General features: G+C 40.1%; 2 protein-coding genes across 3 annotated transcripts in view; one reads left to right on the forward strand and one right to left on the reverse strand.

Moving 5' to 3' along the window:
• The window catches only part of SEC24D (SEC24 homolog D, COPII component), a 157,151-nt gene that overhangs the window by 26,922 nt on the left and 103,839 nt on the right, over positions 1 to 26,390 (forward strand). The window lies entirely within an intron of this gene.
• Positions 1 to 26,390, reverse strand: part of SYNPO2 (synaptopodin 2) — a 78,677-nt gene that overhangs the window by 4,790 nt on the left and 47,497 nt on the right. The window contains exons 2-5 of one of the 2 annotated variants that reach the window (XM_085579326.1): positions 21,968 to 22,119; positions 17,039 to 17,829; positions 11,756 to 13,941; positions 52 to 7,641 (exon numbers count right to left, since the gene is read on the reverse strand). In XM_085579326.1, the coding sequence (XP_085435452.1) occupies positions 7,591 to 7,641; positions 11,756 to 13,941; positions 17,039 to 17,829; positions 21,968 to 22,119 (3,180 nt within the window). In that variant the 3' untranslated portion in view covers positions 52 to 7,590. Of the gene's footprint in view, positions 1 to 51; positions 7,642 to 11,755; positions 13,942 to 17,038; positions 17,830 to 21,967; positions 22,120 to 26,390 lie in introns of those variants that run through there. The other variant, XM_085579325.1, reaches the window with a different exon arrangement.

The following is a 26,390-nucleotide window of genomic DNA, read 5'->3' on the forward strand; positions in this document are numbered from 1 at the left end:
ACCAAATACAGTTATTAACCAGCAAGAAAGGAAGCCCCTTTTCTTCACTTCCAAACTAGAATAAAAGACACTGAAGGCATGTGACATCCTGGCAGTCCCTTTTTATATCTATGGGTATCTTTTAGAACTTTAATTTACTGGAAAGGCAGGAGGCAGAGAAAGAAAAGGAACAAAGACACAGGAAATTGAATTTTTGAGGAAAGTAAGCAGACCAAATCAGGCTTTTACTGAAAAAGTACAGCGGCATTAGCAACTGTGCAGCTTTCCCACTACTTACCTGATGTGCCTTGCTCTGAAAAGACCATTCTAAATGCAGAAGGGAGTCATGTTGTGACAGTTCTATGTGTGTTTACAAGATTCTTTCTAACATTAGGCACGGCCTAATTTATTTGATAACAGGCTCTGCCTACGACATCTGTCCAAGAACATATCTCTGGCAATCTCCTTTTAAGAAAGGCTTTTCTTGCTTGAAAATTATTAGACTTATCCTAGTTTTCACTTTTTGGGGCACAAAAGTGAACACAAGCAATTCAAGGCGTTAATGCAATCATTCACTTAATACCCTTACATGACTCTACTTTTGGCTTCTTTAAAAGGCAATGCCCACAGAATTTCAGTACATTCTGACCCACTTATAGGAGCAATCCATTCATTTTTGAAAAATCCTAATCTTCTTAGTAATGCAGCACTTTGAAACAGAAACTGTGTTTGTGAGAAGGTTCTGCTGTAGCAGCCATTTGGCAGCGCACGAAGCAGGTACAGCCTGTCCCCAAGCCAGACCTGCTCTCTGTGTTGCACAAATTACCTTGTTCTTACAGTCTCTGTAAATGTGGTTCCTAAACTCACTGATTTACACTCATTGATTCATGTCCTCAGGCTTTAATGCCTTTAATTCTGAAATCTGCTGTGAAATTCCTGGCTCTTTTTGCCAGAGACTTTGCTAGAATTCACTCTAAACTACATTACCCTGTGTTATTTTTTTAATGAGCTTCCCAAACTTGAAGCACTGTGAGCATAAACTAGAGAACAGCCAACCAGGTGTGTGATCATTCAAGGTATAGCTGATCTAGCAAAAATTCACATAGAAATGTCACATTTTAGTGTTTATGCCACAGGACTTTGCTGCACTTAAGAAACTTGAACGACCACTGCTTCAGGTTTTAAGTTATGTTGTAATATCAGCCTTCTGTATGAGAGATGGAAAATGAGGAAGAGACTTCAGATTTCATAATTTTCAGCCAGTTGGGTCATACTTAGCCTGAATCTTTTTTAAAAAGTGTAGTTGTACTCAGAGGTTATGTCATGAGAGTTTTGACAAGTTTCACAACCAATGCATTATGACAGGACTATCCTTTCACCTCTTACCTATGATCAGCTATTTCTGGTTTGCATTTCCGGAGAGAAAACTCCCCAACATTATGACTCCCACCCACACACCCCCATATGTTAGAAATTAATCAGATAACTCAAACCACAAGAAATTAGGTGGTAATTAAGCAGATAAAGCAATTAAGAAGATGAGGTTGGAGAGAGGGATGAAGAAGAAGATCAAAGAGGCTCACCTTGTTAGTCTAATTGTGTTAGCTTATCTCAGTAGGGTTCTAGAACAGAAAAGTTTCCCTTTTTCAACAGAAATTCCAGTTCAAAGCCCTGTGTATACTTTGTAGGATTTCAGAGATGCAGAGGTAAATGATACTGCTTAAACAAGTGTTGGATAAAATATCTGGCTTTTTAAGACCTTTAGATGAATATACTGTTTAGTCTGTCCTGTTCAGAGAAAAACTCCAGAGTTCATCAAGTTTTGGAAGTATCTTTTTGGTGTGACCATAAGTTATAAAGCAGGAACTAATTGTCTTCGACAGAGTTTAATCAGAGAATGGTGAGTTATTAACTGTGTTTTAATACTTTTTAATCAAAATGAATCATTCTATTGTATTGTTTAGGTAGAAGTCCTGGTCTGGGCTTCTATTTCCCACTTGACAGCTTGTCTCAGAAAAAAGTTGTAAAGACTTCTATTATTATCTATAATAAATAGGCTGGGTTTTAACTTTGAAATTACAAAATGTGAAAATGCACATCTGTTTCCTCTAGCTTTGGTAAAGTAAGGATAATCTCTGCTTCCATGAAGTAAGGACTGAACAGTGTGTGGGTTTAACTAGTATTTATCTTCTTGGATTGTGAGAGGACAAAACCTCTGAGGGTAAATAGCATTCCAGGTGTTTTATCTGGAAGAAGGCTGAATTCAATACATGGGAAGAACTTTGTCCATTCCGTAAGAGCCTGGAAGAATTTGAGGAAGAAGATCCCCACTAACTAATTAACACACTACTTTGGTGTTCAGCCTCTTCAAGCTAACAAACTCTGGAATTAAGGCAAATTCCAATTACTAAAATTCATCATTCACCTGCTGGACAGCAGCAGCCAGATATGCTAATACTTTCTAATATTCCCCCTTTATATTTAAATCTTGGAGGTAGATCTGTTGACAAGCATGTACTAGAAACAATGCACAAACCCCAGATACAGTGGATAACATGAAGTGTAACTAGAGAATAATTACTGTCCCCTCTTTGTCCCTTAAACTAGAAGAAAATCATAAAAAGAGGGGTAGAGATTTTCCAATCTTCACCTCAGAAACCACGGAAGGAGAGAAAAATGAAATGCTACAAGAATTATTACTTTATCACATTTTGTATTCCTATAATCTTGTGGTAAACAGTTATTAGAATATTGAAGTATTATGCAGCAAGACAAACAAGAACCTTCTACACTGGTTAATTTATTCTTTTTCAGTTCCTGGATGTTTTCAGAGGGAAAAAAACCCTTTTCTATGATAGTTATTGAAGGGAAAGTGATTCCTAAATGTAAAGAAGAGAAAGAGCCATTTAGAACTGTTCTTTGCAATCAAAGAATCCTGACAGCTACTAAGTGCCTTGGATGTCTCTGCAAACAGATTAAACTGTTTAGGTTAGTTTTAAATTACCACTGATTTTGAAAATGCAAACTAGTTATAAATGGCTCACTGAAGTAAACATTTATGACTTGGCAAGAATTTCTGATATTTATAAAATATATGTTAATATAAACTAATATTTATATAATACTACTTCCAAAAGGAACTAATTCCATATACAAGAAAATGAATGTGAAAGCAATACTTAGGTTTGTGCATGTATAGATCTAGTTAATGTAAGATGGATGAGTGTGACTGTCTACCTTTGATTCAAGAATATGTTTACCAACAGTCAGGAAAAATGGGCTATTTGGAACTTACAGCTATTTCAATTTTCTTGTTAATTATGAACAGCTGCAAGACAAAAATAACAATACTTAGGTTCATAAAATAGTGCAATTTTGAAGGCAGGAGTCAGAATGGTCTTTTTCCTTTTCCAGACTAAATAAGAATGCATAATACTACTTAGTGAAATTATTTCCCAGAAGCTTTTCTGTCTCAGGTGGCACATCTCAGTAAGAGAAAACTCTGTGGGGTGTGGGTGTGGGTGTCTTTTTACCAGTCAAGGAGAAAAAAGTGGATTGGACTCTGAATAATCCAGTGAAACTCTCCACATAAACTCCTCCCTAATGAAGTCACTTGAAAAAGTTGGACCTTCGTGTTTAAGTCATTAAAGCAATTTTATTTTTGTCTTTTCGTTATGGTCCTTGTCCTTAGTCCCATATAAAAGCACATTAAAATCTGAGTTAACAATAGTTCCTGGATGCTGTTTACACAGAAAGGGGACAAAGGAGGAGGAAGCAGATAAAACAGTTGGTTTATCTCAAAAAGTGACTCTGTCTTTATACAAAGCCCAAGGATGCATTTCTCCTTTGGTCTTCTATGGGCTTGTAATGGCCACTCCAGTTAGAGACCAAACCACTGAGAAAATGCTAGGACAAAGTAAATAATACTGAATTTTTATGCCTTTCAATTCTTTCCTTCTTTCTTTTTTTTTTTACTAACATGAAAGGAGCACTACAGCTTTTTAAACTGAGCTGAGTATGGAATGGAGACATACTGTTAATATTATTACAGCTTTTTTTTTGTCCCAAATCTTTTATTATTTAAACTTTATGTAATGAAAAAATAATTTCTCTCTGAAATGCTGCCAGCTCTGCAGTAAATGCTACAGCTATTTTAAAATTCAACTACCAAAAGTTTTGAAATAAAATGGGAAAATAATTTTTATTTGAAACTCTTGAAATATTTTACAGTAGACTAAAATGAGAATGAAGAAATTTGGCTAATGACTAGGGAAGGAGGGAATCTCACCTGTCTTACAACTAAAATCCTCTCAGTGGCTGTACTGAGACCAGAAATAGATTAGAATCACACAGTCCAGGCCTGATCCTGACTTCCTTAAAGCTGTCTTGTCAGGGCTTGATTCTGAAAATGTATAGGGAATTTTAGGATTGGAATCTAATTTATTCTAAATTCAGATTGTTTCTAAATGTGGTGTTATTTCAAGTGAGAACAATCTTGTTTTCATAATTTGAATACAGACTAAGGAAGAAGTTTCTGTCAGCCACCTCACATAAATTTTGTGGCAAGACATGTAAGCTGTATAACAAAATTTGTGAAAAATTTTGCTTTTGGAAATAAAGCAAATTTTACTTGTCATGTAATGGTAGAAGAAGAAAGTAAATTATTAGAATTAGGCCTTCACTACTATAAAAATGCCTGTGTGACTAAAAAAACCAAGACTGTTGCTAACTTGTAATAAATTATTTAATTAGCTCACTTTGCACCTGTGCAAATGAAAGAAAATCAGCTTTTCATTAGCATTTAATCTTTATCCATATGCAGTTCTCAAAATACAATACATTTATGGCTGTAGAAAGCAAATGTCTGAAACTTTTGGCCATAGGCACCTTAGATTTCCTTGGAATAAACTGTTTATTTCTTGGAAGGAAGAGCATTTGCTGCCACCTCCTGGATTTTATATTGCACGGCTACCAGTACAAAGTTGGACCTTTTTTCTGGCTTTTCTACCTAGAGATGTGGTACCCGTGCCTGCTTTAGAACTGGTTTGACACAAATCTTTGTGTCTGAAGTGTCCCATATTTCCGTGTAAATGTCCCTGTGTGTGAACATTTATACTGAGAGCTTTATGCAGGCTCAACAGCAGCACAGCCTGTTCCAGCCCCATGTCCTGTGAGGTAGGAGAGTTTCATTCATTCCTACTAGTATCTGGTGGTTCAAACTCCTGGTACAGTGTGCCCCATGATTGTATTTCAGGGTTTATTTTGGCTCTTAAAAAGCTACCTTGAAGCAATGCTAGTGAAGTTGAAAGGTCAGCTGTTCCAAAGCTCTAAAATGAAAGCACCAGATTCAAATTGCCCAGACCTGATGCATTTTGATTAAATTTCAGGATTTCTGCCCCACCAGTGCCATTTCAGGGATTCATTTAGGAAATATTAGTGTTCTCTAACACAGGACTATATTGTAAAAAAAGGGTGGTTTTGCAGGTTGGAATTAATAGCTGGTCACTGAGTCTTCCCTTTCTGAAATTCCACCTGGAGTCTGCCAGCTGTTAACACTTACAGAAGGATGTTAAGGATCACATGGACAGAGTAACCACTGAGTGTGCTGCTGTCCTCTGGAGATGCCTTGAAGTGCCTTGAACTGGCCAACCAGGGCCACAGAGTGCCCTGCTGTCAGTGCTGCTCAATCAGTGCATTTTTTACTCATTTGTAGCGTAAAGATGAGCAGTGCAGCAGTGTAAAGATGAACCCTGGCTTCTGAATGATTTGGGTGCTAAGAGCAAAAATCTGTAAGAAAAGAGTTCAGTATGAAGGGCACCCTTTGAAGGGTGTGCATTGAGTAAGGAATGGTGCTGAGCATGGAATTATGTCAAAACAAAGCAGCAAAGAGCTGTTTGTCAGATGGGAATCCCTGGTTGGAATCCTACAGCAAAAGGAACCAGATATGACATGATTGCAGATGTTCTGGCCACACAAACCAAGGAGGTTGGATTATGCTGACACAGGCAACAAGAATTCCAAGTGCCTCACTTTGCAATCCAAACAGCAGTGTTTAATATTGTTTTTCTGACAATTCTACATACACAGTGTCAGGTGCTTGCATCAGTACCGCTTCAGTACCCTAGGAAGAAAACCAAGTGTACCTGGATGCCAGATATTTTGCTTTTGTTTGCAGTATAATGCCACGTACCAACAACAACCTGCATAGAGGGGCTGTGAGAAGTAACATTCTCACAAATCAAAGCCAAAAATCACTAGCAGCTATTTATGTTTTTTGGGGAAAAAAAGGACCTTTTAAAAAACTGAAAATATTTGTCCATAGGTTTTTACAGTATGGAAACTTTTGCTTATAATATAAATGTGCTGAATTCTTTGCTTCTCAATCAGTTAAAGCTCACACTGAAACTGAATGTTGTGCTCCATGTCACTCTTTGTAATCCAACGTGCCCTGTGATTGGGAATGTATTTTACTTCTGTAATGTTCCTCCTTTTCTTCTGTTTGTTGTATGTTTCTTAAAACCATTACAATCTGCTGTTTCAGATCTAGATGGAAACATCAAGAGAAACACTCCATCTGTTCAACAGTTCAGTCTTGACACCTATTTATAAATGATCTGGTTATTTTCATAGCATCTTATCTTTGAATTGCCTGGAGTTATGAGTGGAGTCTCTGGTTTAAGATTTCTGTCTTAAAGATGTACAAAAGAATGAGGATTCTTGTTTGAAAATGCTGGTTTTACATTAATTCCCCACAAAGGAAGCCTTCATCCAGTAGTTAATCTGTAAATTCAGGAAGTTACTTCTCTCACAGCTGAGTTTTCTCAGCCTAAGGGAATGTGCAGTTATGATATTAACACAGATGTTTGTGCAGGTTTCACATGCACTGCAATTACAAAGTTTGTCAAGATCATTACAATGAAGAATAAATTTTTCCTTTAAATGCTGTAGAGGATAACTGGAGACTTGATTAGCACAGAAAGAAAAAGTCTGTCTGCCTTACTTAAGGAAGCAAATATTAAACCCATAGGATTACTGTCATATGGTTTGTCTTAGCTCGTAAAGAAAGAGTTCAAGTGTGCATCTGTAGAGATCATTTCAACATAGAGCTTCAGGATCTTTTCTACTTTTTAAATCATTTGATGAAAACATGGAGGGCTTCCTTTGGTAAGCAACCAGCCTGAAAACCACTTGTCAAACATAACTCTTGAGTGATTCCAACTGCTCCTTTATGTAATTGCATGCAAAAGTAATGTCTACTGTAAAACAAGACCAGTTGTTGTCATGGGTACTGTGAAGTTGTGATGGGGGCACCAAGACTGCCATGAAATTACCAGGATTACGTATTTTCCCAAGAGTTCTATTAGCAGTGAGTTCATTCAGAGCTTCTGAATCCACAGGGTTTTGAAGATCTTATCAAGTTTCTTCTTCATATAGTGTTTCCATTCCAAGCTGAGCAGAGCCAGTATAGAATGCCATTATGCCAAGCTGTGTAACTAAGATTTGCACTTGCCATGCAAAACCACCAAAGCAATCAGTGGAATCCCGGGTGTTTGACTTCAGGTACAGAAAGTTGCATGATGCAAAAAGGCAAGAGTGGAAGAGGGGAACTTTTTAGAACCAAAGGGTTTGGAATTTTAAAGCTAGCAAATCTGGAAAAGGATCCTGGAAAAAAGAGAGGAGAAACATTTTGCATAGTGTTAGTTGTTGTCATTTCCCTGCTGTTCCCCTGCTTCACAGTATACAGAGCATTGCCCAGTCCAGAACAGCTGGAGCAGCAGCATGTGAGGGTCATGCTGGTCCTTTGTTGAGCTGTCATCCTGGATACTTGATAAGCAATGCTCCTGCCAAATCACATCATCTGGTGTGAAGTTCTCTTTGTAACTGCTTATAATCTTTTATCAGAGTTCAAAAAAAACCCAAAAAATTCAGGAAATGTCTGGAAATAGTCAGCTGTCTCTATATGCAGAATAGATGAGCCCCTCTTGCTGGTTGTTCTTTTACCTTCAGTATTTCAAAAGCCTCTAACAGGTATTTTACCCTGTGTAGTCATTGTTTTTTTATGGAGTTTTGTCCCCATAGCTTGCCTCCCTCTAATCCCAGTAGTGTTTTCTCTCAAAATTTCTGCTCTGACACTTAGCACGAATTTTTCTATCTGAACCAACACACAAGCTCCATACTTCCTAATTTTTTTGTTTGTTTGTTTGTTTGTTTGTTTGAGTCTGCTGGTACCTCAGCCTCTCATTTTTTGTTTCTTCCTTAGGAGAGCAGGAAGCAAAACAATCAGGCTTACTTATAAGAGGTGGTAATGTTTACATTATAAATGTCCCTACAGGAAAAATGCATTGAAATATCTTTCTGGTTGTTTCATAATATATTATTTTTTGACAAGAAGGAACATAGTAAGAATGGTTCCTTTAGAGAATGGAGGAGGAGTTAAGCAGTTCTTTGTTGAAGAACTAAATTTTGTCTTTTATTTTTGCAGTAGAAATTTTAACTCTTTGGCTGAAGCCACTCATCTCCAAAACAAAACTTCAGTTATATAGCAGGATGTTTATAACTTAATCATAAATTGAAGGTATATTAACCCTTGATTGAGGTAGCTGTTTCTATGAAAGGCTGTCTAGAATGTGAGGTCAAAACTGGTGCATTATAGTACTTCCAGTCAGTGCTGTAATTAAATGTGTTAAAATAGTCCTAAAACAAATTCCTCCTTTAATGTGAAAATACTGGAAGTATTGTTATTGGACACGGCTTAAAAATCACTTTTAAATATGCTTCCATAGCAAAGATTACAACCACATCTTGCCAGTCTTGCTATATTATATAAAATAATTGTAATAGCTTCTTCAAAAAACCATTTACAAAAGCTCACTTCCCTTTCCAAGTGAAATTTCAGATGGCTCCTCTACACAAACAATTCATTTCCTTGACATTTCAACTACGTTTGACTTTAGCTTTTCATCTGGACCCATGACAACGAGCAGCTCAGCTTTCCTCTAAATATCTGTTTCACATGAGATTACATCTTGGATAAACCTGTTACGGTAGGCAGAGCAGCCTTTTGAAATAGTAATAAGAATTAAAGACTTACCTGATTAGTAAAAAGAGCCTTGAAGCCAAGTTGGATCCAAGTCCCATGTGTGTAGGATGATGTGTATATAAGAAATTGAATTCAGAGTTGACTTTTGTTTTTAACTCTCACTGGTGCCTTAAAAATCCTTCTGTCATTGTTCTAGGCCACATAAAATACTTGTATTTGAATGCAAATGTGATTGAAATTCAGCTTTTCAGCATAGATGCACTTTCTAAGCTCCTGTGTCTCGGAGCCACAGGCATCAATACCAACACTTGTGGAGGAAGGACAAAGCTGCTATACATCTCATTAGGGAAAGGAAATATTCTTTTGGTGGTGGGGTGAACAAGTACAGAATTATGATTATAATTTACAGATGTGCTTTACAGGAGGAGACTAAGCAGAATCATAGAAGGCAATATGAGGCTGATTGGATTTCTGTCTCTTCACAGCACTACTTACCTTTGGCAGGGGATCTTTATTCTGAGTACATACTGGTGTCTTAAAGTCCACCTAAAATAATGTGTGCAACTCCAGATTGAACTTGGAAAGAGGGAAAGAAAGGAGGGAGCAAAAGGGTGAGGAAGGGGAGGGAGGAGATTTCATGTTTACAGGCTAGCATAGGGAATAGACTTCCCCCAAAAATATATTGTCAGTCTGTACATGGAAGTGAAACAAAAAAATAGCAGTCAAACCAAAGAAAAAAGCCACAAACAGGCAGAGAGGAAAGGGACAAGTTTAATGATAGAAGAAAAGTACAGATATTGACAGTGGAAAACAGGTAGAAGGGAGATCTCCAAAGGACTAAAATATTGCTACTTTCTATTTCCAGGTAAATGCAGTATAAATATTTATTGAGTTTTCCAATTTTTTTCCCTCTGAATTTCATATCATTTTTTCTGAATTTTAAAGGGGAGATGGATCCCTTGGTCATTTACTTCTAATTCAGTCAGTATGCCAATCTAAAATTTAAAGAGGAGAATAGAATTTTGGAGGTCCAAAATTCATAGGAAGGTTTTTTATTGGTTTGATTAGAGTTTGAATTCAGCCTGCTTTCTGCATGTGCAACCAAATGCATTCTTCTCATCTTTGATTGCAGTTTGAGTTGCCATCATAGGACCAAACTACAGAGATTTTGTTCATACTTAGGAATGTTTTCTTCATCGAGATAGATGGTTCTACAAACCCTGCTGTGATATACAAGGTCCATAATCTGGTCTGTAACTAGCTGAATGATAGTTTAAACAACTATACCAACAGATTCTTCCACCTTTATTCACAGTTATGCTTTAATCTTTAGCTTCACACCTGGGATGGATTTTGATTCCCTTAGTTGTGAGAAACAGCACCTTGTTTTAGCCCTAGCACCACTGATGCTGATGAAAGCCATACTAAACTACTCAAATATTCACTCTAGATTCACTGCAGGATTATACACTACATTTCAAGACCACAGGCTCTTAAAAGTTCTCCCCAGTAGCAGTATTTCAATCCTTAGTCCCCAATATGACAAGTAAAAGATAGTAAAAAACCAGAGTAAAAATATTTAAAGTGGGAAGAAGCATTGTAGAGGCCTGAGAGAAGAAAATGAAATGTTTACAAGAGGCCAGTAGGAAGACACAGTCATAATCATGATTTACTGGTAATTTCTGTGGCACAGAGTACTCTGGGAGCAAGAATCAGCACTCTACTCTACGGGCAGCCCTCCAGTTCTCAGTCACTGTGCTTTCACAAGAAACTAGTTTATTACTTCGCAGCTGCAAAACCCAGCTCACCTCTCTGACTGCTCAATAATTTTGACTTACAGGCTTTTCATACTTGCTGGGTTCAAGGCAAACTCTGGCTAAAAATATGCCTGCATGTGGGATGTGAAATTTCCCCAAAATGGGAAATTTTAAACAATTTGTCCAGCTGTCTTTCCACCTCTTTTTAGTCTTCATAACACTCCAGCATCTCTTATAGCATGTTCTCTGTGAAATCACAGAGGCAATTCATGATTTTGGATCATAGCTGATCCACATAGCTTACAAGCTAAGCCCCTGGCTGATCAACCAGATTCCTGTGGAAGGACCTTCAAGCCAGGACAGATTCTAAGTGAATTCCATGAGGCTCTGTGCAGGCCAAAGGTCTATCCAGTTGTGTTCTGCTAGTGATCAGTCAGAGTCTAACACTGTACCTATTTTATGCTGTGTTAATAATACATATTACTATTAGTTAATAAGGCACTTCTTAAAAAAACAAAACAAAACAAAACAAAACAAAACTACCAAAGTCCTCTAATCCCTAGGTCATTAGAACACAGTTGGGGAGAGGGACAGGAAGAAAGCTGTTCTCTGTTAATTTGACATACCAGGAATATTGCTCATTGTTTCTATTGTTGTAGTCCTAAAGCAAAAACCTAGTGTCCTGCTCACTTCATGCAATGGCACCTCTCCATTTCAGGATGTCATCTCTGTAAAGCACCTGATAAAATGCATAAATGTGCTAAAAATTTTAGATCTATTTTGATTCCTTTAAAAAGTTCAAATGTTTTGGACCCAGATTTGAGGTGATACATCTGACATTCTTAAGCAAGCTCAGGAACACCACTGGCACAATCTGTGTGCCAAGTGACCACTGCAAACCAGTGACTGCAAGCAAAATGGACACTAAGTTTCTGCTTAGAAACCAGGTTTACTCTTGAATAACCGATGGCTTCCACACCTGTGCAGTGACGCCAGCTTTCTTGGCTGAAAATTTTGGCCTCGGAGCAGTAAACAAAGAGGATGTGGTGGTTTCTGGCTTAGAAAACGCAGAGTAGCTTGTGGGTGAATATGATTCATTCCCTGGGAGAGAGGCATTGGACGGGAACGAAGGCTGGGACCCATAGGCTGGCACGGAGTACACTGAAGAGGGCCGGGCCCTTGTAGGAGAGCCAGCACCAGGTGGAAGGTAGGGAGGTAAAGGCAGTGTTTGCTTTGAAGAGGACAGCTTCGATGTCTGCTTCATGGCAAGGCTTTCCTTAGGAGGTTGGAAAGTAAATAAAGATGGATCGAGTTGATAAGGTTGATGTTTCATGATATCCAAAGCATTGAGACCTTTCTTAGGTTTTCTTTTTGTGTTTTTGGTAGCAGCAGCGGCCTTAGAGGAAGGCTTGGTAGCAGCAGGAGGGTAGGACGGGCAGTGGATGGGATTATAAGCGACAGGTGGAGGTGCTCGGACGTTAGATGAGTATTTCCAAGAAGCTGGTAAAGATGGAGTTGGGGATGCGGCTCGTGCCATGTTTGCCTGCACAGTCTCTGAATCCACCACATACTTCTCCATTCGGGAATGCCTCCTGGCAAACAACTGTGCTCCTTTCCCACTCATAGCTGGTGGCATCTCGAAGGGAGGCTTTGTTTCTGCAGCACTTGGGGTGACTGGTGTTGACTTGGGGGCAAGGTTTGGACTCGCCAGGCTGGCCTGAGGTCCTTTGAAAGGACCAGCAAGGTCGAGAGTGCTTGGGGGATGGATGGGAGAATGAGGATACTGTGGAGATTTGGGTGGTGCAGGATACGCAGCCTGAGGTGAGGCTGGTGCTGGGAAAGAAGGAGGTTTGTTGGAAGACGCAGCTGAAGGTGACCAAACTGGTGAAACTGGATTACTAGCAGAAGGAGACACCTTGAGTGAAGGTTTTGGAGCAACAGGAGGAGGGGCCTTTTGTTTAGATGCTTGAGTCTGCATGAAATTGCAAGCTTCTGCTCCCAAACTGAGGTAGTCTTCTTCGGGTCCTGACTCAAAACCAGCTCCAGTCCCTTTTTTGCCCTCTGCATTGTGTACAAGGGACAACAGGGCAGGATTAGGACTTATTTTGGGTGCGTCTTTGAAATTGAACATAGGTTTGGAAGTGCTTCTTCTCTTCGCCTCCTGCAGTATCCCGGTTCTTTTGGCTGGCACAGCAATCCTTTCATCCCTGGATGCGATGTGCTCCGTGGGCTCAGTGGCTGCCCATGCTGGTGGGGCAGCCTTGCTGGCCACAGGAGCTGAGACAGGTCTGTAGAAAGCCTCAGCTGGTGGGCTGACAGAGCAGTAAGGAGGTGGTGCTGCTGCATCTGAAAGGGGACTGGTGACATTTCTTATGGGTGAAAATGGTGCAGCTGCTCGGTTTTGAACTCCGGAAGGGAAGGGTTTTGCAGTTTTATTCAGAGATGCTGCCTTTTGAGTTCCAGAGGACTGAAAAGAGAGGTTTGTGCCAGGTGCTAAGCCAAAGCCATTTTGTTGTACCACTTTGCTGTGATTCTGGCTCACGTCTGTGTAGTTTTTGCTCACACAGCTCTGCTCTCTTGACATTTCCTCCTCTTTTGATTGATAGACGGAAGAGCTCACTTTCTGGAAGTTCTCTGTCACGGTGGTTTCCCTGTGCTCCTCTGTCTGCACTGTGCTTGCCTTCATCTCCTCTTGCTCGGCCGTAATCTGATCCATCCTCTGCCGCCTCTTGGCAAACATGAGGGCCCCTTTCCCTGTGCTGTCTGCAAGTGTCTGCATCTCCTCTCCACTTTTTGTCTTCTTTTCCACCTCGAGCAGACCACTGTCCCAGTCAAAAGTCACGATCTTGCCGTCCTTGTCAATGTCAGAGAAAAAATCTTCATCTATTTCCGACTCACTTGTTGCAAGCAAGCTCACCTCAAAAGTGTTTTCCTTGTCCCCCTCTTCACCTTCACCCTCTTCCCCCTCGTCCTCGTCACGTTCTAACTCCCCAGTCCCGTAGCTGACTAAAGTGTATTTCCTCGCCCTTTGGCGGCGCTTCTTGAACATCAACACCCCCTTGGAATTGGGGTTGGGAGCTGCCGTCAGCAGCAGTGCAATGCTTTTACATTTAGATTTGGCTTCTTTCACCTGCTTCTCTGACAGGCTCTCGCTTCGTCGGAGCCCTGTGGAAAGAAAAAGAGTGCACATTAAATTCATGCGGCCCATGAAACTGCAAGGAGACTATCAAGTGCATTTTTCTGTACTGAAATTTATTAAATATGAAAACGTTTCTTTTGTATGGAAAGTTCATTACACTCAAGCTTTTCTCATAGTATCAGCTGTGTTATAAATTCCATACCCAGCATGCCTTGGAGCCACACCCATGCAAGTTCAAAGGCTACATCACTTTCTTTAGGACTCTCTTAGCTCAACAGGAACGCTACACATGTCTTTATTTCTAGCATTCTTAATTTTTATTCCCAGCATCAAAAGGCAGGTGATATTTTCTCGTTTATCCAGCTTCTGGTCTGGTATTTTCCAAGTATTTGACTACAGGCTCCTAGGCTTATAGCAGCCATTCCCACCCAGGCAGGTCCATGACTGCTTAATGTCTAATATCAAATGCAACTGAGCAGATTTTGTCTGACAGTGGCAGCAGCTTCTGCCATTTAGGTGCTTCTTTTACTCCTATAAATTGCAAGCTTGCTAAAAGTCAGTATGCTGCTTTGTATTAGCTGTTAAAAGCAAGTATACATCCAGAAGGGCATACACAGAAAATATTGGCTTTTACTTTCAGCCCCTTGGTAGATGTGGGAGTTTGTCCATGGCATGCAATGAAAGCAGTCTTTAAACAAGCATCCAGTCTTCAGTCTTTAAAAAAGCATTACTTGCCTGAAATATAAGTTCTGTAAGATATAACATATAGAGAATAATTTTGAAATGTGACAAGAATGAATACACATTTAAGAACAGAACCAAGGAGACTCAACTAACTTCTCAAGGGTATTCACTGGAGTATCAATGACAATATTTTTGAAAGCATAAACTACTGGTTTTCATCAGGTCATGTGAAAGAGGAACAGATGCAGCTGCAAGGCTGATGGATGCACTGGACATCAGTGTGGCTGCTTCCTTGTAATGGGACATGGAGCATGTGCCTCATGGGGCAATGCTAGTCAGCTGGTGCCCCTGCTGCTTTCCCTTCATCATACTCTAACACTGAACCTCGTCAATGACAGCCTCAATACCTCCTTCCTTCAAAAAACACAGAATTGAAAGCTATTCCTGACTAAATCAATAGTCATGAGGAAAAAACAAGCCTCTGATAAAAGTAAATTATTTAGTCTCTTTTTCTGGCATAAATAAAACAAACTTATTAAGTAAAGCCATGCCGTATGTTTTCTAGTCATGATCCTTTTAGCCATGTCAGTAGATAGAGTCTGGTACTTCTCCTATTAAAGAAAATTGGAGTTTTGCCATTATGCCAGATGACTGCACAACTGGACTAATGGTCCTCACAAGAATCTATAGAAGAGAAAAGAGCATGGCACCCAAACCAGCAATTTGTAATATTTTATTATTGGAGAGCAGGATCACAAAATCCTTAGCTCAGTCCTGTGACAATCGAATTGCTTACAATAGTCACTGAAGGTATTTTCCAAAACTATGGGTTTTAGTGTTAGAGTGTTATCTATTCAGGTGAATATAATCAGAATAATACTTACCGAGAAAATTTCTGCTAGAGAGATCACCCATAATAAAAGTTATTCTCTAGTTCAGACTTAAATGCTGCATAATAACTTCTATTTTTTGCAGAAAACATGCATAGTATTTGCTGCACATGGATCATTCACTATGCTGGGCAATTTGTTTTTTCTAATGTGTAGACAGGTTAATAATAATAATAATAAGTAATATAGTAATAATAATGCAAACAAAAATTGTGTTAAATCAGTGGCTCCTAAGGATAATGACCAGTCACTAGTTTAGAAGAGACTGAGATGGTCGTAGTTGACACAGAAAAAGAACAGGACTTCTTCCTTAAGGAACACTTTATAATTTAAAAAGTAGTTCATCTTTGTACTTTTGCCTTTTAGGACAGGCACTGCAAGTCATTCCCTAAGAAATGCAGGCACAGTCCCACAGTTGGTTCTGACTTCACAGCCAAAATGTGAAGCATGTGCACTTTTCTTTTATACTTCATTTAATATGCCCAAAGTATGTGGGTTGCATACAGACACTTAGGCATAAGTAACTGCCTAATCCACTTGCCAATGAGACACAAATGGTTATCATGCTAAAAATATGCTTCCAGAGGAATTAGCAGTGGGTTAGCAGAGGAGTTCCAACACTGCCTATGAAATAGTTTGTTGCTACAGTATCTCACTGCACACATTCAAGCACCTTTGACATACTGCTACTAAATCCCCAGACAGGATTCTTCACATTGCTTGGAAGGAGCAAGAAACCAACAGAAAGCTCCCAGATGAATAAAATAACAAAGAAATAAATATATTAATTAATAAATAATACACCTCTACACCCAATTAATCAATATTGGCTCCAGTGACAAGTTTGCTTCCATGCAAACTTCTTGGACACCTTTTGAAGCTGACCTCTGGATCTGGGAGTCAGGAGAAATAACATGTTCACTTTACAGTCTAGAGAAGGCTGACAAAACCAAAAGGATCATGTAACAGTTATACACATGCTGGTGTCTGTCAAAATCTCTTCTGCAGACAACATCAAGCTTTGCTGCTAGACTTTTTTATTAACTTTTCAAAGCGGTGGCATGGCTTTGGTTTTAGATTATGCAAATGACAACGCAAAGCTTTTGCTATAAAAGGAGAAAGCCACAGGATTCACTTAGACATGTGCAAGCAACTTGCTCTTTTTGTTAATATTTTACAGATTGCCACTGAATATGAGTTGGAAGACCAGCAGAGTTCAGCCTTTTCAGGAGTTGCAAGTATTTTTAGTTGGACAAAGTCATGAGTTAATTTCAAAATGGAAGTCTACTAAGCAAAGTTATTCAGTACAGTTAAGGCATGGGTACACTCTTGGCTTATCACCAGGAGCACTGTATTACCCTGAAAAATACATAAAGCAAGAACAGAAACATCATTTAAAAGAAAAAGAGAGAGGGGAAGCTAGAAAACTGCAGAAAAAAAAATCTCTAAACAGTTTTTTTTCTAATGCATTCTAAATCCTGAAAAATTATATCCAAAGCTACAAAAGATGCCTCCAGGCAGTGCAAATGATTAGATGGGACATACTCACTTGCGTGCCTTGCTCTGTGCTTGAGAGGTCTGTGTTCCTTTTCCGAGTGCTTGCTGTCTTCTCCCTGCACTGTGGCTTCTGGTGAGATTGCAAAGGAGAGGAGGGAAGGAGGTGCTTCTGACTGCCCTCCTTCTACTTGAGAATCAACACACCCCCTTTCAGACAGAGACCTGGGTGCTTCCTTCTCCCTGTCTGAGCAGTCTAGGATCACCTCCACTGTGGGGATAGATGGAGCTGCCCCTTGGATCCTCTTGACCTCCTTGCTGCTGGAAAAGTGGACTACTTTGTTTGACCACTGGATGTTGCCCTCCTTCACACCCAGGGGAACTGCGATGAGGGGGCTGCTCCTGCCCTGTGGTGCACTGGGTCCTCTGCCTGAAGGGGGGCACTTTTCTGCCCCCAAGGGAGTCACAGCAGGAGCATTGGTGGCCTTGTGGGCGTCATTTGAGAGGGACACCTGCAGCTCAACCATAGCACCTGGCATTTCTTCTGCTGTCCCTCTGACACCAGCCTCATCTGTCACGATCACTTTGGGGGTGCCTATCACTTTAGGAGGAATTCTGTGGCTTTGTGTGGTCTCTTGTTTTGTTTCAGCAAAGTGTGTGTTGCTTTCTGCTGCTCCGTGGTGAGTCCCACTGTAAATCTCTGTGATGCATAAATCTCCATGGGGTATCTCTTGTGCTGTGTTCATTTGCAGTGTGGTGTTCTCCCCATAGTCCTCAATTGTTATGTTCTCGTGCTTCCCATTTTCTCTTTCAGCATTCAAGGTTTCATTTATTCCACTGGAGGATCTGCACATACATAAACAATTCAAGAAATTAAGCTTCTGTAAGCACAGACATTGTAAATAGAGTTGCAAAAGCAATTTCTGCATAGTATTTCTCCACCCTAATTAATTGTGGCACCTTCTAGCAGGTCCACTTAAAAAGAAGAATTTTCCCAGAATGTAGACATTTTAAATACAAAGCATCTTTGTATCTTTCAGAATTTTTCAACTTAGCAGTCCAGTTAAGAGGGAAATTACATGACTCTGGTAGAACTATTACCCCACTACTAACCTGAAATGTGGAATTGTATAATTCTTAACATCAGTGTGCTTTCACAGACACATTTCTGTTGCAGGGTTTCCAGAGAAATGCTGCTGAGACTTTTCAGACAATCCTTCATATTTCACGTCTGTGAGATAATTGACTTTGCATGACACCACAGGAGTGGTTAATTTTTGGCTCTGTAGCCACTACTGCAACAGTTTTAGGCACCATCCTTACATGAGGTTCCTCTCCCAAATCAATCCTGCTCTAAGGAATAAAGTACTGGATAAGGATCAGAGGGAGGGAAATGAATATTTGAAATACACATTCAAAGAATTCCTGAGTGTATCATCATCCTTATATATAGTGGATTAATTGAAATATTCTGGGCTATTCCAGTGATCCAGCAAAAAAGGGTAGTGAACTATACAATATTTCCTATCTATTTAAAAATATACTATTTCCAACTGGAAAATGTTGTTCTCACTTACAAAACCTACAATACAATACACTGTAGCTCCTTTTTTCTAAACTGTTAATTTCTCTGGCCCAGTTAAGATGATTTACTGCTCTTAGGACACTTGGTGTACCTCTAGCACCTTCTTTCAGTACTCCTGACCATACTGAGTACTATTAATTTGAGGAGAAACCTTCTCTGCACAGCAAGACTGCAGCATGTTATTTAGAGTTTCTATCTGCTAGAAGGTAGCAAAGCACTTTTGCAAAGTGGTAGGTGTCCCCAGTAAAGTCCTCATCAAGTACTATGGACTTTTGAAATCAAAAGCAGCCCTGGCTATTCTGAAACTTTGGAACCCCCTAGAAAAAAAGATTGGAAGAAGCAGCAGAAAGAATTAATCTGTCAGTGTGCTGAAGAAGCATCAGTATGTCTTGCTTTTCAGGCATACATCTTACTGCTTGTGGCAGTCTGGGTCTGCCTCCAGTAGCATAAAAGATGTAAGATCCATTTCACCACATATGGGCCTTGGTAAAGGTCAGACAGGTTTTAATTTAGGGAGCTCCTTGTGAGTGCTGCTGGATCCCATGGGAGGATGCTATTTGGATGATCAATTGTACTGCTCTCGAGCACAGATAAATTACAGAATTCTGTAAACATTTCCTTGTAAGATATGGACTGGAGGCTGGGCCAGCTAAATGTTAGCCTTTATTGGTAGTTGAATGATTGTGTGTATGTGTGGGAGAGAAAGATTTCCACCTTAAAAGGCCCTTGCTACGTATGGATATACTTCTACGCTATATAGACATAATTGTGTATCCCGTGTCAAAAGGCAGAATACTGGGTATGATTTCTTTTTTGTAATTTCCAGGAAGGAAGCAAAACTGGAGTCAACACAGCAGGGTTTGTTGCAGGCTCATGTCTTTACATAGTGTATTTCATGTCGGCATGCAGTGAGCACTCCCTTCTTCCCCCTAGAAATGTTCTCTCCAGACTCAGCAGCAGCCCAGGAGCTGCTAACACTGATGTGAGAAGGCCAGGCTGGCGTTTCGGTGTTTGTCCCCTCTCTCCACGTTTCCCGGATCCATCTGCTCAGCATTTGCCGGGAAGGTCAGTGAGATGCTCCCCCACACGGCATCTGGGAGTGCCCGCCCTGCAGGGTGTCGCTTTCCTCTCATCCTGTAAACCGAGCATTTTCTGGGCACTGCTGCTGGTCACTAACTCCTTGTGGCTTACACAGCATTGGGAAAACTTTTGGTAGACATCAAAGACCAAGTAGCATTTTAAAAACTATTTTAAAAGCCCAATTTTCCTCCCAGGAAGATTTGTAAGAGCAGAATTAGGTCAACAATTAATGCTTGTGAAAAATCACATCCTTCATGCAAAAAAATCAGGGATAGCCAGGAGCTTTCCAATGGAAAATATTCTTTCCTGCTAACAAAAGATAGTTAGATGTAAAGATCACCAGTGGAATACCATTTAAATTATTATTTCCTCACGCTTTTCAGCATTTTCTTGAGGTGGCTGCTAACAATTGGCTACTCAGGAAAGGAAGTATTTGCTTCTCATTGCCCTCAAAGGATGCTAAGGCACTTCCTGAAGAATCCTTATGGGGGTAGTGCTGAGAGGGATAGTGCCCACAAACAAGATGGGAGTGGAAGAGAAGTGTTTCAGTCCATTCTCCCATACCTGGGAAGATACAGACAGCAGGGTCTGGGATTTAGGAGAGAAGAGCTGATGAGAAGAAATTTAAAGATTCTCACAGTGAATTTCTTTAGAAGTTTTTAGTCACTTTCAGAGTATTAAGCAACTGCAATTTTCCAATAATTTCTGACATGGTTTCATTCCATGAAACACTGAATTACATGGTATAAACACTCTGTTTTGGTTCTGATTTTCAGGACATGCCTTGCTGTTCACCATGAATTCTAGCAAGGGCAATGGAGAGTCCCTTTCAGCTGCAGCATCCTGTGGCCTTCAGACAACTGAATATCAGTTAGGGAACAGCAACAGGCAGGAGTCAAAGTATGTGGAGCTATTTCTATGGCTGAAGAGAAGACAGCTGGTCAGCCACAAATACCATTCTTACAAACACAGTCCCAATAGCAATGTTACAAATTAAAAACAGAAGAATGCAGCTATCATATGAGGAACACTCAGCTGCTCCCCTGCTGAACCAGGAGTAGGAGCTGTGCACTCTGGGGAAGGTAAACTCTAATCCTCAGCTAACACTGTTCCCCTGATCCTGTCACACTGATCATTACTCAGCCCCAGACAGCATGTACACAGAGGCCATGTAAAATGTCTGTTATAAATAAAATGAGCACTCGTAGAGAGCATCTAGTTTTGAAGGCAGAGTGTCACTTTGAACTGCTAAGCACTTGAGGAAAGCTCCTTGGTGTAGGTTGCAGGAACCATGAGGAATTCCACATGCTGCATAGACTTCCCTGGTAGCCAGAGACAAGTGCCTGTTTTCAGCCTTTCTAGGGACACTGCTCTGGTATCTGTCATGATGAATTCTGATCCTTTCCTGGTCCTGCCTGTGAGAGGGAGCTGCAGTAGCTCTGGGGGGAGCCTCAAGTCCTTACAAGGAGTGTGGGAGTTTCAAGAATTTTCTTCCTCTTCTTACCTTCACTGAAGGCAACTCAGAATTCATCCTGTCTGAATTCACTGTCTGGGGAGAATGTGCTTTCCTGTAGGTGGCTCTGAACTCAGGTTGGCTTTATTACACTGATGGCAATTACAGAGTAGGCATTGAAATAGACTGATGTTGAGTCAGCAGTAATGCTGGCCTGCTTGTAAGTTTGTATGAAGCTTCTCTGCTCTAAGAAACTTGAAGCATTTTCAAAAACTGGAATTCCCCCTCACTATTTTACGAAGGCAGAAACTGAGACCCAGAGAGCTGTGACTTCCCCCACCTCATCTAGTGAGGTGATAACAGCTACAGAAATAGAATTTCATGACTTCCAGACCTTCTCCTCCTCCTAACCACTAACACATTTTGCCACCTAAGAAGACCATTTGCCGTGTCATCATCAAGGCCTATCTGTGCAGCACAGTTTCTCCATCTATACAGCCTTTGTTTTATGTAAGCCTCACTTCCCTATCTGTGGGGAATAACAACACTTCACTGCTTCAAAGGGGTGCAGGGAATAACTGAACTCAGGGCTCTGCAGTATGCATATATGGTAGTAGACACCTTGCAAGTATTAGTACTTACATTTGGAGACTGTACTATTAATTCTGTGCCTCACTGCTGTTGGCACAAAATTATATACATTAATTCCTTCAGCTCAAATTCTCTGTCTTCCTTTTCCATCCAAGCAGTTACAGACATTAACAACAGGACTATCAGAACCTCTCAGTGTAAGTCTGCAAAACAAGTGTGTTCAAAGCCAGCATTTTCCAGCTGATTCACTGAATTGCACCAAAGAATCCTTGTACCTCTTGATAAGCATCTGCAGGACGTCAGTCAGGCTTTCCATCAGAACAATGACTTCAGCATAGGTTAGGTCTCCACAAGGCTTGCCATTGATAGACACCACCTCATCCCCCTCACACAATCCAGCCTTGGCTGCTTTGCTTTTGCTGCGAACCTACAAGTCAAAGAAAAATTCCAAATTGCACAATTAGTGTTAATTGGAAAACAGCAGCAACCATGTTCTCAGCATACTTTTTTTGTCTGTGCAAAAGGATCAGTGATATTTATCATAAACAAATTTATGGTAGCACAAATTAATAACTTGTATCAGTTGAGGTTAATACTATTCTGGCCAGTAATAATACAAAACCTTCTGCTTTACTGAGCTTGTGAGCTAGGTGTCAAACAGGCTGGAATAATTCTTTCAAAACCAGGAGACGTGGAAGTTTGGGACAGACAACAATCAATTGATCCCAGTTCAGCAGAACTGCAAAAAATGCCCCATTAGTTTCTCTGAAAATGAAGGCTACTAAGAGCTGAAATCTGTGCTGAGACTGTAAAAGAAGAGTCTGTAAATTCAGGTCTCTCTGGGTAGAGTATCAATATCTACATGCTGGTCACTTTTTCCTTAGGTGCCCAACTGTAGTTTTAATCTCTAAACAATAGAAATCTGCATCCCTGGAGATCCTAAATCCATGTTTAGTCATGTGAGTAAGTGCCCTGATTTATTAAAGCATGCCTGTTATGGTCTAAACTTCCCTGTTAAGTTCTCTTTCAAGAATCCTGTGCAGTTCAGTTTTTCACTTTCACTCCTTTTTCCACTGGCAGTGTGTTATAACTTATCACAGTCTTTGCATAACAAAACCCAGACAGCTCTAACACCACTCAAGGTATGCCTACAGTTGATGGCTATTTTTGAAGTACATATTTGGCAAAGAGTGTGTTGTATTAACCAGGATTCTTGAACAAGTCTATTTTATAATGACACATACACAAAAAAGGGCTGGCCTTGAGTTCTTTGATCTCAATCTTTTACCTGTTGGTGTGAGTACTTTGGCCTTATACTACATCCAGTTGTTCATTCAGTGTGTTTCCCTTGCTAATTCTTGTAGTGTTTTCTTGAAAAGTTTTAGAGAAGTAGCATTTCTACCACACTCACTGTAGCAGAGTCAGTCCGTACTCACTGTAGGAAAGCTACTGCTGATATATTCTGGACCTGAGGGTGGAACTGCACTGCAGACTCATGGAATTGTCCCAGATTTTCTATTAAGCCACTGGGCTGGTACCTAAGAAACATTTCAGAAAGGAAGTTCCTTGGAGTCAGGATGATGTGGGGCACAACAGTAAGACTGCACATTTTTCTGTGACAGGGCCATCATATCTATCTCTGCTGTTTCAATTTACACATTCCCATATGTCACATTACGGCTCTTGGAGCAGCGAAGGAACAGAAGCCTGGTGCATACAGAAGCCAGTTTCTACCTTGCAGAGTTAACATTTACAAATATGGAGTGGTATGCTGCTCTGTTTATCTCCCCTTGGACAAGAGGATAAACATCCTTGTGCCTCGGGAAGAAATGACACTTTAGACAGTGTTGAGAAAGTTTTGCTTCATATAAAAGCTAGCATTTGTGTTGAGGTCTAGTTACTGTCTTTTTTTAAATAGAAGGGTATGCTATTAAAATTTTACAAGATATCCTTGGCCTGAATGTAAATATTTAATGTAGATGCCATGAAGAATTTTGAGTGAGCCTTTTTCAGAAAATCTATAAACATCTATTATAGGAACCTGTGAACTCTGAAACACTATAATGTGATACCTAGATTATGAGAAGAAAACTTGTTTCTCTTTCTTTATTTAGTGTTTGAGGGATTCCTTGGTAGCATAAAAAAGAAAAACAAAACCAAACAGACAAGGAGATTGATTTTCCTCTCAAAGTTCTTAAAAGGTTCTCTTGGTCCATTTTTTCTGCCTAATGAATTGTTGAGAGATCACAATTCTGAGATATATGAAACTTCATGCAAAACATCCTCCCAAATTTGAACAATGTCTATATAAAATCACCTCAGTATTAACCTTTTTTTTTTTTTTTTTTTTTTTTTTTTTTTTTTTTGGTGTTTCTGTTGGGTTCATAATAGGGAAGAGAGTGAGAGAGCGCCCAGAAGAAAATAGGCAAGGGCAGATTGTGTGGTAAATTATAGCAGGTTGCTTTTAGGATAGAATATCCCATCATCATTTGTGTTATTTCAGCCTCAGCATACCACCCACTTACTCAAAAATATGTAGACTGCTTTGCCAGGCAAGCTGTAACTGTTTCTGGCTTTGTTTATTTGTTTTCGTTTGAAACCCACAGAAATGAATAAATAATTTACTCATGTAAACTGAAACTTTTCAGATTTCTGGGAAAAATAATATAAATAAACAAATAAAGAAAAAAGACCCACCCAGAACAACAACAACAAAATTCCAAGAAGATTTGTGGAAAGAAAGGTCTCCCTGGTAAAATATGTGTTCAGCGGACAGTATTCTCTCAAAGTTTTGGCAGAAAGACTTTGAGAAGCCCACTGGGAATCAAAAGCTGCTTTTGTTAGCAGAAATGCAACTTGGTCACACAGGGGACAGTAAGAAACATTTATCCAATTCTTGGGGACTTAAAGCGAGGCATATTTGGTTGTAGAGCAGGAGAGATTCTTACAAAACCAGCGATTGCTCTTGCCTCATAGTGCAGCCCTGGCTTTCTCAGGTATTTGTTTCTCCTATGCACTTGGAGTTTGAAGTTTTCATGAGCAAGAAAATGTGAGTTTTCTAACCAATTTTTTGAATGGGATCTCACCACAAGGAAAATAAGTTTGGAAGTATTTTCTTTGTTTTGCAATGACTGCAATACCAGTATAACACAGCAAAATTGGGCTGGTGATGTTAGTGCTGAACCTGTCAAGATACCAGCTGCTAGTGGGCACCTTGAAGAGCTCCACCCCATTTTCAGCTGGTGCTGCCTCTATTGCTTTCCTGCTCCCCTTCAGTCAGGACACTTTATTGTTCGATGTACCTGAAGTGTGTAATTTCTTTTCATTTCCAGATTCTCCTGTACCCAGAATTTCCTGCTATCAGGAGTGCCCTTTGATTATTAAAATGTCGAGTGCTGAGCAATTCTTCACATCCACAGAAATATTAAACTTAGCAGAAAACTGCTCCATGTTGTGGGAAGAACTTAGCCTGGGTGTTCCCTGTTATCTGAGCACCCCAGGGAATCCAGGAACCCCTGGCACCAGTTCAGAGGCAGCAGGGACTGGGGGCTGACCAGAGGCTGCTCAGGAGGGTCTGTGAAGACTTCTAGTGGAAACTGTGAGTGAGCAAGCTCTGGGTGCTGTGCTGGCCTGGTAAGAGATCACCTCCCAAAGACACAGGTACATGAGGAAAGTGTAGGACAGGAACTTTGGTGGTGTCTGTGGGAATGCTGCTGGGGCTGGAGTAGCCATGGATGCTCACAGCATGTGGCAGTTCCAGTCAGTTTCTTAACCTGTAAAGAATAAATGGATGCATACACAGTGGCTGTGCTCATGTGAGTGTGGGGAAAAGGTATTTTTAGAGAAAGCAAATGGGATGGCCCAGCCCTCATCCTGTGCTTTTAATTTAAACTAGATCAAGTCTCCTTCTGCCAACAGGATACTCCTTCCCACATAACTAGATATCCTTTGATTCAATCTGAAAGCTCTCCAGTTACAACCCAGAGTTGTTCCATGCTATGAAACAAAGTATGGTAAATCAGGAATAACTAAGAAATTAGCTTCAAAAATGTTATCTCGATGAAGCTAAAAATCTGGAGTAGATGAACCTGTCACTTGCTGTGGCTGCAAGTGGATGCACAGACAAGCAACTGTGGCTCAGCTGACCAGCTGATGATTTTGGGTGCATGTTTGAGCCCTATAATAAGCAAACAGGGCTGAGGTATGTTGAACCTGGTAACAAGGTCAGTGAGTTATAGTTTAAAGTGAGGCAAATAGACTTGAGGACACTCTGCAGTCCAGGTTCTCTAATGGCACAATGAAGAATTATTAGGATTTTTCATAATCTTTTCATCATATTTACCAGTGATTTTTGTTAAGGATGATGTGTATCTTAATCTTGTCCTGAAGCTTAGTTCATTCTGGAGCCAGGAGTGCAAACATTTATCTGGGACATGCGTCTAAGTGCTGTGCATCAGGTATAGCCTTACTGAGCAACCAGTCTGAGGAAATGAGTAATGTGACCATAAGCACAGTCCATTTAGCCTAAAAATGTATCTAATAAAATAAGACTTACATAGGTTTAAAATATACATATATTTTGCAACATTCTGAATTTAAAGCAAGCTTTCCAAAACCATGAGTTATTTTCAGAACTATCTACTCATTCTTTCTCAGTTTGCCAGCAGCTTTTAAACAGCAGAACAAGAAATATTGTCA

The sequence above is a fragment of the Lonchura striata genome, chromosome 4, assembly GCF_050655825.1.
Source record: "Lonchura striata isolate lonStrDom1 chromosome 4, ASM5065582v1, whole genome shotgun sequence".
NCBI classification, from domain to species: Eukaryota; Metazoa; Chordata; class Aves; order Passeriformes; family Estrildidae; genus Lonchura; species Lonchura striata.